The sequence below is a fragment of the Coffea arabica genome, chromosome 7c (assembly GCF_036785885.1).
Source record: "Coffea arabica cultivar ET-39 chromosome 7c, Coffea Arabica ET-39 HiFi, whole genome shotgun sequence".
NCBI classification, from domain to species: Eukaryota; Viridiplantae; Streptophyta; class Magnoliopsida; order Gentianales; family Rubiaceae; genus Coffea; species Coffea arabica.
The window spans coordinates 1,459,876-1,473,778 of record NC_092322.1 but is presented as its reverse complement, the minus strand read 5'-3'; the positions used below and the strand labels follow the sequence as shown (position 1 = coordinate 1,473,778).

The following is a 13,903-nucleotide window of genomic DNA, read 5'->3' as shown; positions in this document are numbered from 1 at the left end:
CCTGAAAATCTTATACAATTACTGCACAACATGAACGCAGCATGATACAGAGCTTAAAATAGGCCAATCATACTAAAGATTGATCATATTTCTGCAGCACAGATAATTTTCCGCAGCCGGAAGAACAACAGTCATGTGATTTAAGTTGATAGGCATCAAAACATATTGCATTGAACTCTTAGTGTTTCTTATTCCTATCATAAGCACAAGGGTTATATCTTATGAGCACTTATCAACCAAAAAAAAAACAATCACGGTCACCATCATCAAACAATATATTCCAAGCACAATTTCCCAGATTGAACTCCAACCATCATGCTATTTTTGCAGCAAATTGAGCATAAGGATATTTCAGATTAAAAGTTGCAGAAGAATTAAGAAAGCAAACCATAACAAGCAACAAAATTAATCAAGCAACTGCAAGCCAACTCCTGCCGGAGTACACACACTAAAATGGCAGTGAACCATCTAAACAGCATGAACTAGTAGCTGCCAGATTAAGAGAACTACCAATTGGCAGTACCCCGTTTGTGCCTGGAGCAAGAAAGGACGCTTCACCATGTCCTAAAGAGTCAATATTACTTGAAAACTTAAAAGCTGGGAATTCAGTTGACAGTCATGCAACTATGTCCAAGTTTCATTAGTAATCTACAATGTAAAGTTCAGGGCTATAGGTAAATGAGCATATTACAATCATCAAGAACCAGTAGTTTCCCATACAACAGATTTTTGGACGAAGAGGATCTTGTGGTACAGTTTAAGCAGTTTATCCTATTATACAGCTATATTTGACAACAGGGAACATAATCTGGAAGCCAATAAAAATGGATACCACTCAATTTGTGTTGCAAGCACAGGTGAATTTACCCTTGAATGCAAAAATTAGTTTTTGCAATGCAAGTGCCAATCTTCCTTTGCTTCTAAGACTTTCTTTTGACAGTAAAAATGGAACTAATCAGCATCATTTTTTCCAAAAAGTAGAGGAAATTCATCATATTGTTCTGAAAATCCTTGTTTCTCAGCCATGCTCTTCAATGATTCATAAACCTGGTACATCGAGCACCTGTCCTTTGGCCGAGAAACCACACAATTGCATGCAATTCTCAAAAACTGCACAATTTCTTCATCATGGCCTTTCCCACATAAAGCTCCATCAATTGCATCTTTAATCCGCCCTGAACTGGAGAGTTGATTAACCCAGTCCACCAAGTTCCCCTTGAATCCTTCCTCGGCACAACCAACTTCAAGAGGTTTCTGCCCAGTTGCCAATTCCATAAGTACCACTCCAAAACTATAAGCATCCCCTTTCAGAGACGCAACCAATGTGCTGGAGTACTCTGGTGCTACATACCCAAATTCACCTAGATCTCCATTGACAAAACTACTTTCATTTGAATCTGATGAAGTCATGAGCCTCGCCAAGCCAAAATCCATTATCCTAGCATCAAAATCCTCGTCAAGTAGAATAACATTGGAGCTAATGTTTTGATGCATTATTGGGGGGTGGCAACCATGGTGAAGCCAGGCAATCCCCCTTGCAGCACCTAAACCAATCCTGAACCTAGTCGGCCAATCCAAAATAGTTGCGTTTCCACTCAATAATGAATACAAAGTCCCATTTGACAAATGCTTATAGACTAAAAGCTTCTCCTCCTCTACCACACAGAACCCCAAGAGTGGGACCAAATTTGGATGCCTGAGCTGGCCTAACCTATTCATCTCCATCCGGAACTGCTTCTCACCCATCTTACACGTACTAAGCCTCTTGATGGCAAGTGCAGACCCATCCCTTAAAACAGCCTTATAAGTTGTTCCGGTCCTAGTCGAGTAAATGACATTTTCCGCACTGAAATTATTCGTAGCAACAAACAAATCTGCCAGCTTAACCTTCACAAGCGGTTTTTGGAACAACATAACTTGAGTTAGCTTATGAGCCCTCAACCTCTCAGCCCAACTATCGGAGTCATCCCTTCCAATTCCATATCCTCCCTTCCTTCTCCTCGGACCAGACTTTGTGAAATACCACCACCATGCCCCAAAACCCAACAACATAGATGCAGCAGCTCCAAACACACCAGCCGCAATAATAATTGCCAAATTTTTCTTACTCAACCCGCCACATTTCCTTAAGGGCCCACCGCAAAGACCGCTGTTTCCATCAAAATTAAGCTCCACACCAGCAAAAGAGGGAACCCTACCGGACAAACCATTATTGGCAACAGAAAATTTCTTGAGCCTACCCAAAGTGGAAAACTGATACGGAATGTTTCCGGACAACTTATTATCATCGAGCACCAAACTATTCAAATAAGAGCATTTAACAAGATCCTCCGGAATCGTACCGGTCAAAGCATTGCCAGATAAGTCTACAGTAACTAAATAAGGCAACCAATCACAAATTTGGGGCGGTATAGGACCGGAAAGGTCATTACCGGAGAGATCGAGAGTTTGCAAGCTGTGACAATACTGCAAAGCATCCGGAACTCCACCGGAGAGGTTCATGTCACGAAGCAAGAGGCCGATGAGGCGATTTTCGTTGGGGTTCCAGCAGGAAACGCCAACGAAATCGCAGATAAAGCCCACAGATGAGTTGGAGAAGTTCCATAAGCTGAACCTCCCATCCGGATCTCTCAACGAGCTCTTCACGCCACGTAAACACTTGACATCATCTTCAGCAATAACAAATTTGCCCAGATTGGAAATGGTTACTAAATATATCAGCAAAATTAAGCTGATTAGCTTGGGAGAAGACTCGGCCATTGGGATGTGGGGGCAGAAATCGAAGAAGATGAGATTAGGGTTTTGAAGGTTCAAAGGGGAAGTGGGTTGGGAGGCATTGACTTGGAAATTGGACTGAAGAAAAATAATGCTACACTATAAAGCGGAGCTAGTAAAATGAAGAGGAGAAAGTCCTTGCATCATTCGGTAATGTATTCATATGCTGAGTGAAAAAGGTGACCCACGGTGGGGTGTGGGGCAGATGTTAACTTCTGAGAATTTTGTTTGATAATGGAATAATAAAATATGAAGTCCAGATGATAATTACGGTGTATGTTTTGACCGGAGATGGTTGGGTATTGGAAGGGTTGACTGGTACTACTCTTGGTGGTCCACCTGACCATTAGACGAACACGAAACATCGGATCATGAATTAGGGGTCCTTGGATTACTATTACCTGTGTTTTTACGGTGTTTTTAAAATATTTGATTGTAATAGTGTATAAAAAAAAATTTTATTATAGATTTTTTGAAGGAATTTTTAGAATATATTTTAAATTACTTTTTAAAATTAAAATATTTTTTAAAAATTATATTACCACCCAAAACCACTCTTACTATCGTCACCCCTTCCCTTATCCTCCTCTCCTTTCCTTCCCTTCCACCCCATTCTTTCCCTTCCCCCCCCCCGGCCCCATCAACCTGGTCGTGGCTAAATCGCGACCAAAATGGTCCGAACCTTTTGATTGCCATCTGACTATGACTATATCACAACCAGATCGAAAGGAAGGAGGTGGTGACGGTGAGGTGAGGATGGTGGCAGTGGTGTTGAGTAGTGGTGATAGGTAAAAAATGTTGTAGAAATTTTTTTTTTTGCTTATATTTGTGAGTTGTTTTGATATATTGTATGGATAAAATGTTTTTAGAGTCGTTTTTGTATATATATTACTGTAATATTGTATTTGAAAAACTTGTTTTTTAAAAATAGACCAATCCAAACGGAGTCATATTTAAGTGTGTTTGCATAGGAGATTATTTGAAATAATTTTTAAAAAATATTATATAGTACTTTTTGGATGAGATATTTATTAGAAAATGATTAAAAATTATATTTATCATGCAAAGGAATAAATTTGTGTAAATAATAAACTATTTAAACAAACTCTATACTGCTTGCAATTTTTTTTTTACTTCTAGCAAGGGAATGGTGGAACTTAAAAAACGAAAAGGAGTCGAGGGGATCAAAATCCAAAATTTATATTATTTTGAAGCTCCACCTTGCTTAATAGTTAACCTCGGATTTGTTGATTTAAATTCTCTAGTGTTTTCTGATCAATTATAGGAACTTTTTGTTGTAGACGTATTAAGTGATGGGGATTTTAGCGGCATGTACAAAGCAATAGTATGTTCTTTCTGAATCAGGACCTACTCTTACGCTTGGTATGAATCACTGCATACCAAACTAATTTATTTTATTGTTAAATCCTAAATGCCCGTTGCGTCTCCTTTTGCTGGTTTTCCTGTGTCATCATGTCATGTGTCCGGTCTTTTTCATAGGCTTAATATGTAATTAAATTCCGGTCCGACGTGGGGAATGTGTAATGCGCAGGACAGACGTATGGGACGGATAAAATTTCAACCGTTGATCTGGAATGGTTAAAGCAGCATGTTTCGATTGTCTTTTTTTTTTTAAAATATTTATATTTTTTATGAACATATTTTTAATTATTTTTATACTTCACATACATTAAATCCTTATAACATATTTTTCTCCAAAAATTCGAGACAATAGCAATTCAAACGAAGTTGGGGAAAAGGCTGTATTTTCTTTTTAGTTTAGTTGCCTTCACCAAATTAAATCAAAATAGTGATAATAAAAGAAATACCAAAAACAAAGATTAATTAATAAAAAAAAAAGAATATGAAAACGTATAAGTTGAATGCTATGCGTGGAATGGATTGTAAATGGAAAAGGTCATAAGAGTACTTAGTGCCTTGACGGCTCTTAAAGCCGGCATTGGATGAAGTGTCGAAGATTTTGAAGGTTGACTCAATTCCACATCAACAATGAACTAAAAGTCCGTGTCCTATCCAACAACGGACGTAGGGGCTGGGCAGCAGCCCCAGTTTTTTTCAAATTAGTATTTTTCAACCTGTGTTATGCACGGGTTATATTTTAAATCAAAATAACATTTTATATATTTATATATTGTGGTACAAAATAATAAATATATATAGACTAAAAATTTTAAAAAAGTGTATGCTTATTATTTTAAAAAAATTAATCTATAATGATTTACATGATAAAAGAATTGTTAACGCATTTAAGGAGAGGGTTATGTTGGATAGTAACGTGAAAAGAGTTTTCTAAAAAAAATCAATTTATTAATATCCGACAAAATATATTATGTTATATCCATATATCAAAACTTATAATATAAAAAAATAAATTACAACCAATTTATTTTCTTCCATTTTTAGAAAAAAAAAATCTTTCTCCTATCTTGTGCCCCTAAAATTGTTGATTGCATCTACATTAGTATTTTTCATAAATTTTAACGTATATATTTTTTAAAAAATTTCTCCGTAATATGTGTTTTAGAGTTTTCAAAATTATTAAAAATTACCATCATTTTCCTCTTCTCTTATACACCAGCTAGTCATCAAATGCCTCCTACGACTTTCATACCTTTTATCATGATACTATCCTTTCTATTATTATTTTTTTTTTTATCATTTTTGTCGTATCCCTGTAATTTTCTTTCTTCTTCTTTATTTTCTCCACCCATCCTTGTAACTCATATTTCTTCTTAAACCTTTCCTGCTACTTTTTAACACCTCACCATTTTCTTCCCTCCCTCCTTCCTCTATACCTAACCTCTAAATTCATATCCCTATAACCCAATATATTTTAGTTTACTTATCATAATAAAAATATAAAATTGAAAATTAATTACAATGGTTGCAATTGTTAGTATCTAAAAGTGGAAATGAAAAACTAATAATATCTATAATATCCTCAAGTACTATAATCAATATATATATATATATATATTAACATATTAAAACATAGTAAATACATATTTACATATGAAGACATCAACAAGAATACATAAAATAATTAATGATACCAAAAGTTATCTTTAGTGTTTGGGTTTTACACTCTTATTCAATTTTAATGTCAAATTTGGGCCAGATATATACAAATTAAGTAGTATTTTAGGGTTGAATGTTTTATATCTTTCTCTTAAACTATAATATTACTTTTTTAAAAAATTTTGGTTGAATTGGTGTTGTTATTATCATTTTTTTAGGGTAAAATACATAAAACCTCCCTGTGATTAAGGAAATTGACACGAAACCTCCTCATATTTATTTTTAGGGTAAAAATAAATATTGTCATTTTCATACCTAATAATTTTAAACTAATTAAATCATAGATTCTATTTCTTTTTTGAATGAAAGGATATAAGGGCAAAATTATCAAATTAAACTTATTAAGTATTCAGTTATAAATATTTATCAAACAATATAAATAGGTTTAGCATTAAAATTCAGACATTCATATATTTTTTTCAGTACTTAAAATTCAGCAAATTAATTGTTTCAATATTCAAAATTCAGAATTCGGACTTTAGAATTGATATTCAGTTTTATCAGACGGAACCTATCTAAGGTTAAAAAAAAAAAAGAACGGCTAAACCTGGACCATTATGTTTTACGATAACGTTAAGTAAATGTGAATGCACCTTTTTATTGACAAATAAAAACGAAAGCAAATTTAGGCCTTGTTTGGATTGCTCCTTTCCGTCGAAAAATATTGTCGTTTTCCGTGATCACATTTCCCTATCACCTTTTTCCCTCACATATATCAAATCGTTACAGTAATTTTTCCATGAAAAATGACGGAAAATGCAATCCAAACACAACCTTACTCTTTATTGCAATTTTCTTTTTCAGACGCGATGGATTTACACCTACTCTATATACTATGGAGAGAAGGGTAATTTAATGAAACCGAGGAGAATCTAGAGGAATTGAACCACTACTGATCCAGATGAGTGCCTACGCACTTGTTAGTGAAATATTTTAGAAAACCTTTGAGTTTTTAGAATGCAAATTAATGAATTCGATCCTTTAACTTACATCTAAATAAAGTTTTAAAACTCTTTTTGTGGCCAAATTATTTTATAGTAGTTGGTTTTACTCTTTATTGCAAACGTGTTGCGGTATTTTTCGATATCAACAATTATCTGCGACATCGATGGATGACCTGATAAGCACAGGACGAGGAACATGTTCGCTTCACGTACTTCCTCAGGCTCCCAGGGCATCTGCTAGCAAAAGTGAAGATAGGGCTTTGTCCGTTTTCATTTGTATTGTAGCTATACGTTACTCCCTTTATAATAATAATAATAATAATAATAATGCACTATCATTTTTTTTCCCTTTTCTTTCTTTTTATTAATTACTAAGATGTTGGTTTTGTGATGGGCTATTGTTTGAACTTTGATGGTCAACTCTTTGAGTCTGTAAATAGTTGCTTTTATGAATGAATCTTTGTTTGCCAAAAATATAATCAATCGCTTGCAAGTCCTTGATTATGATAAATAAATAAATAAATATATATATATATATATATATATATATATATATATTGGTAAGGGGAATATTATTTGTATTTCATTTTTTTGTTATTTGCACTTCCACCACTTGTTCTTTCATATAATCTCATAAATGAAAATTATATAATTAAAATGATAATTAGAGTGTGATTAATAAAAAAAGAAGTATAAATAACATTTTCCTATTGATGATCCCATTTTATTGTTGTTTTGCATGCACAATAACAAAAGCATGCATTATTGTGAGAATTTTAAATTACTACTCAACCCTTTTTTTTAATTAAGTGTAAATTGAATTAATTTTGAAATCTATCACTTATACTCACAATTTTCCCGAACTATACAATTCATCCCTCCCTCCTATTACTGGACCCTTGAATTGCCACACGTTAACCAAATAAAAGTTGCCTTTTGTGGGAAAAAATTGCAGCGAACTCTTTTTTTTTTTTTTTTAAATCTTTGTAATATTATGGCACATATTAGAGTACAGAAGAACCCAGTCCATGTTGTTTTAAAGAGTGGTCATCCCTTTGTTTTAGCTTGTAGCTTTTTGAAAGATCGTATTAATAGCATGTTTGGATGGTAGATTATCTGGGATAGTTTTTTGGAAAAAAAAATATTATTGTATTTTAAAGATCGTATTAATGGCATGTTTGGATGGTAGATTATTTGGGATAGTTTTTTGGAAAAAAAATATTATTGTATTTTTAAAGTATAATATATATGAGATAAAAAGATGATTAAAAAATATGTTAACGATGCAAACAAATAAAATTTAACAAATAGTTTACTATCCAAACAATTTTACGAAAAGTAGGTATTGTAAATTGATTCTATCTTTTAAGGACATTTGTAACTGTAATTAATTCAGAATTTTAAGTTTTCATGGGAATGAAATAACACTTACTTTAGGTGTTAAATGATCATATTTTTTTTAAGGGTATAATCGTCTTAGTTATTTTTTTAATAATCAAATTGTACTCCTAATCGCTTGTAGATCAAGTCTGCTTATGTATCTTGTATTAGATCAATTGTTCTGCTAAATTCTGTCAAGATAGTTTTTTTTGCCTAATTAGCAAGATATGTATACCATGTCTATATCACTCACTACCCTACTATTCGAACGCTAACGAATATCGAAGGGAGACTCAAGAATGGGGCTATGGAAGTAAACCCCACCTCCAATTCAGCTGGCGCACCACCACGCTGTCCTGAGGCCCCTAACCTGCATCCGGTGGCCAACTCACACAACGGAGTCGGCCGCCTTGGGGCCCGAAGTTCATGTGCTCCTGTCCAATTCACGAAGCCCGGGCCGGGCCACAATGAGTATCACTGCTTCAGGCTTAAGCTCATTGGCCATTTAGCCGTCTGCCACGTCTCATGGTGAAATTTGTGATTTCAAATTTTAAAAACTTCGAAGTCATTGGTTCAACCGCGCTTTCTAACCCACTTTTCCGTTCTCCAAATATTTTTTTTCCCCATTTTCTGGCGCCGGCCATCAATAATTTCCAAGACATATTAGTATCAGAAGGCCAAAACGACAACATTCCATCTGCATCAGTGTCGTTTTCCTCTACCCGACTAATCCGGCATTGTAAAACCACACAGGGGCAATCCAGTCCAATGACTTATTTCGGAACAGACGGACGGGAGCGAGACTGTAAGTAAACACCCCAACAGGAGAGGAGGGTGAAAATAAAAGAAAAAAGACCAATAACCAACGGAAAAAAGAAAAAAGAGAAATTCTCAACGGCCGATGGCTGGGACTATTCCAATCGCCATGGAAGAAAATGAGGTAGCATAATTTCGCGTGATCAAATTTCCTTTTTCTGTCGCCGTTTTTTATCCGTGTTATGTTATGGATTACAAATTTAATGTAGAAAATGGTGGCGTTGAAGAAGGCTTACGCGGAGATGATACTGAATACGGCGAAGGAGGCAGCAGCTAGAGTAATGGCGGCGCAGCGGAAGGCTAAAATGTTTGAGCACGATCTGAATCGCACAAAAGAGGAGGCACTTCGGATGCTTCTTCGCTTCAAGCAGATGCTCGAAGACAAGGTTCCCTTTGTTTTCAAAAACTTCTTCATTCCAAATATTTGAATCCCAGTCCTATCATCGATTTTTTTTTCCCCTTCTTTATTGATGTGGCATTCCGACTATTCCGAGCGCGTCGGAGTTTTGTTTCAAATGTTGTTGGTCGTTCATTTTTTCTTGTATAAAGATCAGTATTTGGTAATTTGTACAACTGGTTCTTTTTCTCCTTTTCTGAATCTCAATAGAAAGAGAGCGACTCATTGGCCTTTCCTCCAATATCATCGTGTGCTATTTAAACCGGAAAATTTGTTAAATTCTTACTATCGTGAGTTGTTGCCAGTTAAGAGAATAAAGGAAAATGTCCTCCTCACATCTCTTGTGTCCAGCTTGTTACGCTATCATGGTAGTAGATAGCAAGGATTTTTGAAATTTATGGCATGCTATGCACCATCATATTTCCTGTTTTTAATTTTTTTTTCTTTTAGGATTGACTTTACCAACAGAAATAAAAAGAGGTTCGTTAAGCAGGAGGATCCTTTAATAACGTTATTAAGCAAATGAATTTTTTTTAAAAAAAATAGCACACGCATTTTGTGCTGCTAGTGCCATCAGGCTAGGCTAAACAGAGAAGTTAGCACCGATTTTTTGTGTTGACACCTATAGTGCTGCTCTACAACTGTTCTTTCTTCATGTCAACTGTCTTTGAATACTAACCACTACTCCTTGCATCTGTGCCAAATTGGCTGCTATCGTTGTCTTTCTCTGTGGCAATCAGCTTGCATTCATTCTTTCTGTTTTTGGCAGAATGCAGAAGCAGAGGTTGCATCCTCGAATCAGCAAAGGAGGATTCAGGAGCTTGAGTTACAGCTTGATGAAGCGGAAGGGCTGATACTCGACCTTCGAGCAAAACTAGACAAGGTTCACGAACAGTTAGATAATGCAAAAAGTAAGCCCGTGCAATCTTTGAGACCAAATGAAATGGTTGACATGTCTAGTTGTCAAATATCCTTCTCAGAGTTTGAGTCCAAATCTGTAACTTCTGATGTAGAGGCTTCAAGTTGGGACCCAAGCACGAGTGTTCATCAATGTCCAAGTCCATTTATAGGAACTGCGTTATCAAGTTCTCAATTTGATAATGGCCTCGTGGACAATCCTGTTTTTGCCTATATTGTCTTAGAAAAAAAAGAGCCTGAATCGCACAGGAATACATGGACTCAGAAAATCCATGCAATTGAAAAGGGGTTGGTGGATGAGAAAATGAGCCAGGTAGAAGATTCACATTCTCTGGCTAAAAGCATATCAATCATTCAACGGAATGGAGGAAATCGTAGTTTGCCTTCCATAACTGAAAAATTGAGTGGAATTGAGAATATCATGAAAGAAGCTCCATTCCTCGAAGACAATGCTACAAAGGTTCAACCTGTGAATGTCCAAAAATTGCGCAGAAGGAGAACTCTATGTGGCAGAAGGAAAACCAATACTGTCAAAGCAGCTCCATGCCTTGAAGAAATTGGCACAAAGCATCGCCCTGTGAAGATCCAAAATTTGTGTCGAAGGAAAACTATATATGGCAGAACCAAAGCCTCCAGATGCAGATACATTTCTAATCCATGTGTGAAGCCCCAACGAATGTCTTCAGTGATTGCTCGGTGCAAAAGTTACACAATTTCTGGCAAGGATGTGGATAAAAGCGAGCGTACTTCCTCCAAAAATCAAAATATTACTGAAGCTGAAAATGGTTCTGAATTGGAAGAAAAAGCACCACTTGGAAAATACCGACTTGTCCGCAGAAGTGTTAGGAAAAGGAAAGTCAAGTATTGGGATGATTTTGCTACCTCATATAGACCAGTTAGAACTCATCCTTGTCAATTTGAAGAATGTTGTCAGAAGGATAAACGTGGTGCACAATCTGGTGAGTATCTTTTAGAAGTCAAACATGAAGGTGAGCTTGAAGATGCTAAGGGTAAAGCAGCCTTTGCAACTGTTAGTAGCACGAAAACTGGTGGAGCTTCTTGCTTTGATGGGGATGCGGAAAGTGAGACCAAGTTGATACATCAGCCAATGTTGGTGAAACATACTGGGGTTGTTCCAGAAATGGAGTTGGAGAATGAGAACTCTGTTCCCTCTGAGAAGAGAAATGCCAAAGCATCTGAGTTGACCAAAAACTTCCTCAGTTCGCCTGACAGCAGCAACCCCCTTTTATACACATTCAGCAGGAAGCGCAAGAATGGGTCCTTGGTCAACCATGCTGAGAGCTGCAGCTTAAGGGATAGCTCTATGAAGAGAAGGTCCAGAGAGCAAAAAGATATTGAGCTTGTGGCAGATAGTAGTACTTTAGAAAATGAACCAACCAGTGACGGCAGAGGACTGGTAAAGGTTGCTCGTCAGGTTGGATTTAATTTCGTTGATGTGGTTTTTAAGTTATAGCTGGAATCGTATACAAGGATGCCTGAACCAAACATGCGGAATTTTGTATGAATGAATAAGTAATGAGCATTTTGAATAAATCTAAGAAAAAGGAAAGAGTTATCAATAATAGTTGCAATATATTAGTTTTAGGATTAACAGTTCTAGTTCTGCATTGTTGCTTGAGAAGTACTATAAAGTGATTTTTTTTCCCCTAGAAGGGGAGGGGTGGGATTTAAGAAGCAAGGAGGGAGAAGAGAATTTAAACCCAAAATGTTTAATTCCTGAGGATTCAACCTTAGCCACTAGACTAAGGCCTTTTAGGCACTAGAATGCGATATCTTTGTAAGGGGGAAGCAAATAATTTAAATCATTAGCTGCTCTTAAATTGCCAAATTTTCCTTCTGGATGTTCATGAATTCTTAGTAACTTTTTTGTTTTTCTCTACTTATGCAGCTTATTTCTTTATCTGGAAAGATGTGGTGGTAGTAGGGTTTGCTGTCATGGAGTGCAGGTGCAGCAGGTTGAGTAAGAAAATTGATGCGACACTTAACTGAAACCAAGCAAGAGGTCTCAAGATGCTTTGATACTACTAATACAAGGGCTGCATTGGAGTGGCAAAGAGCATGAGAAATGAGAACCGTTGTCTGTTTCCCCCATTGCGATATTATAGCAAGTTGCTGCCATTAATTTAAACCTAGCTTTGGCTTCTTCTCTGCTGTAGTGCATAAGAGAGCACCGTTTGTTACTTTATTGGGATCTACGGCTCAGTGGTTTTGAGGTTTATTATCAGGCATCATGTTTTCTCACTAGAATGAGTCTGGCCTGCAGTACCTATGCAGTAGCCATTCGAACAGTGTATAATTCTTAAAACAGGCTGAACGGCTACTTTATTGACCGCCTTGCTGCTTTAGTCATGAATATTCGTTTTGATGGTCAAGAGTGAGGAAGAGATGGCTGAGGTGTGCATGCACGAAAAGCGAACAATACTTGGATGTGTGCACCTTTTATTTTCCAATGCCCAGCTGCAGAGTCCCTGCTAACTAATCCTGCTTCTTAATCCTCTGGCGCGAGTCATACCAAATTTCATAATGCTGTCTTAATTAGTTTTAACTGAATTTCCAGCAATGCAGCGAAATTGGCGAAGTGTTCGTGATATGCACTGTCAGGCAGGTGCAGTAATTCTGGCCTGAATGGATATTCCAGCAAGTTCCCACTTTCTGAAGTGTGGAATTGCAAGCCCTGCTGAATTTTTGACTGTAGATGCAGAGTTATTACTGTCGCCCTTTTTACTATTGGTGATGAGGGCATCAAACATGCTTTGCTCCCTTTGATTCTCTGTTCTTTTCTTTTCTTCCAGGGGGAAATGTATTGCGGTTTCTTTCGATTGGGCTTGTTGGACGCCAGGCCATTCACATTCACCATATCGTTTTATCCAGGCCCAAACTATAAAATACATTTGTACTAGCGGTTTTGTTGGTGGCTACTGCCTACTTGAAGATGTTTCAGAAGAAAATGATGGGGGGAAAGCGTAATTAATCAATTAATCGTGTCAGACACGTGGGGAGTCGATCTTATGACTCCCAAAAACAATCAAACAAGGCGTGGTTCCGACCCGTGAAATGCCCCCACCCGCAAAATATCTCATCAGTCATGCATGAGTCATGACCCGGCAAAGAACGGATCTGCCCAAGTTTCGACATCGCGAGCTCCATCATCCCGTCAGCCTTTCAAATTGCGGCAAACTCCGAATATGGCAGTCCCGGTCTTTATAGCATTTCGGTTTCACACACTACTGCTTTCTTTCCCATCTTGTCATCCCTGGCTTTTTGTCATGTCCTGATTTCAGCTTTATGAAGGAATCTATTCTCGGGTACAAACTCGATGGTCGCTCTCGTTGAATGGCGTATAAATTTCAGTTTGAACGCTGGTACTAGTATTTCATTTTCTAGTGAGCAAGACTCTCCGTAAAATCTTCTTATTTGACTATTCAATGAACGGAATATTTTGCTATATAGGTGGGTTTAGCCCATAATATCCATGGTTCGAAGACTCGGCCGAGTCGTCCTAGTCCGAGAGACCGCGACGAAACGTTCCCGAGATACGTGACTCGTCGAGATG

At 36.8% G+C, this 13,903-nt stretch overlaps 2 protein-coding genes across 3 annotated transcripts; one reads left to right on the top strand and one right to left on the bottom strand.

Moving 5' to 3' along the window:
* Window positions 1-609: 609 nt before the first annotated feature.
* On the bottom strand, window positions 610-3,008 carry LOC113699051 (inactive LRR receptor-like serine/threonine-protein kinase BIR2). The gene has a single exon (XM_027219100.2). The coding sequence runs from the start codon at window positions 2,758-2,760 to the stop codon at window positions 952-954; it is 1,809 nt and encodes a 602-aa protein (XP_027074901.1). The 5' UTR covers window positions 2,761-3,008; the 3' UTR covers window positions 610-951.
* A 5,897-nt stretch (window positions 3,009-8,905) lies between these two features.
* Window positions 8,906-12,699, top strand: LOC113700088 (uncharacterized). Of its 2 annotated transcripts, XM_027220538.2 has the most exons (5): window positions 8,906-9,138; window positions 9,224-9,400; window positions 10,181-10,322; window positions 10,425-11,764; window positions 12,239-12,699. In XM_027220538.2, the coding sequence occupies exons 1-5, from the start codon at window positions 9,100-9,102 to the stop codon at window positions 12,269-12,271; spliced, it is 1,731 nt and encodes a 576-aa protein (XP_027076339.1). In that variant the 5' UTR covers window positions 8,906-9,099; the 3' UTR covers window positions 12,272-12,699. The 2 variants fall into 2 exon arrangements, with proteins under 2 accessions (XP_027076339.1, XP_027076338.1); XM_027220537.2 differs by having other exon boundaries at window positions 8,907-9,138; window positions 10,181-11,764.
* The last annotated feature ends 1,204 nt before the right edge of the window (window positions 12,700-13,903 follow it).

Excerpts from the sequence above, each read along its gene's own strand:
- LOC113699051 (XM_027219100.2), bottom strand. The coding sequence starts at position 2,760 with ATGGCCGAGTCTTCTCCCAAGCTAATCAGCTTAATTTTGCTGATATAT.
- LOC113700088 (XM_027220537.2), top strand. The coding sequence starts at position 9,100 with ATGGCTGGGACTATTCCAATCGCCATGGAAGAAAATGAG. Across the intron at positions 9,139-9,223 it reads TCGCCATGGAAGAAAATGAG|AAAATGGTGGCGTTGAAGAA; the intron begins GTAGCATAATTT and ends AATTTAATGTAG. Across the intron at positions 9,401-10,180 it reads AGCAGATGCTCGAAGACAAG|AATGCAGAAGCAGAGGTTGC; the intron begins GTTCCCTTTGTT and ends TGTTTTTGGCAG.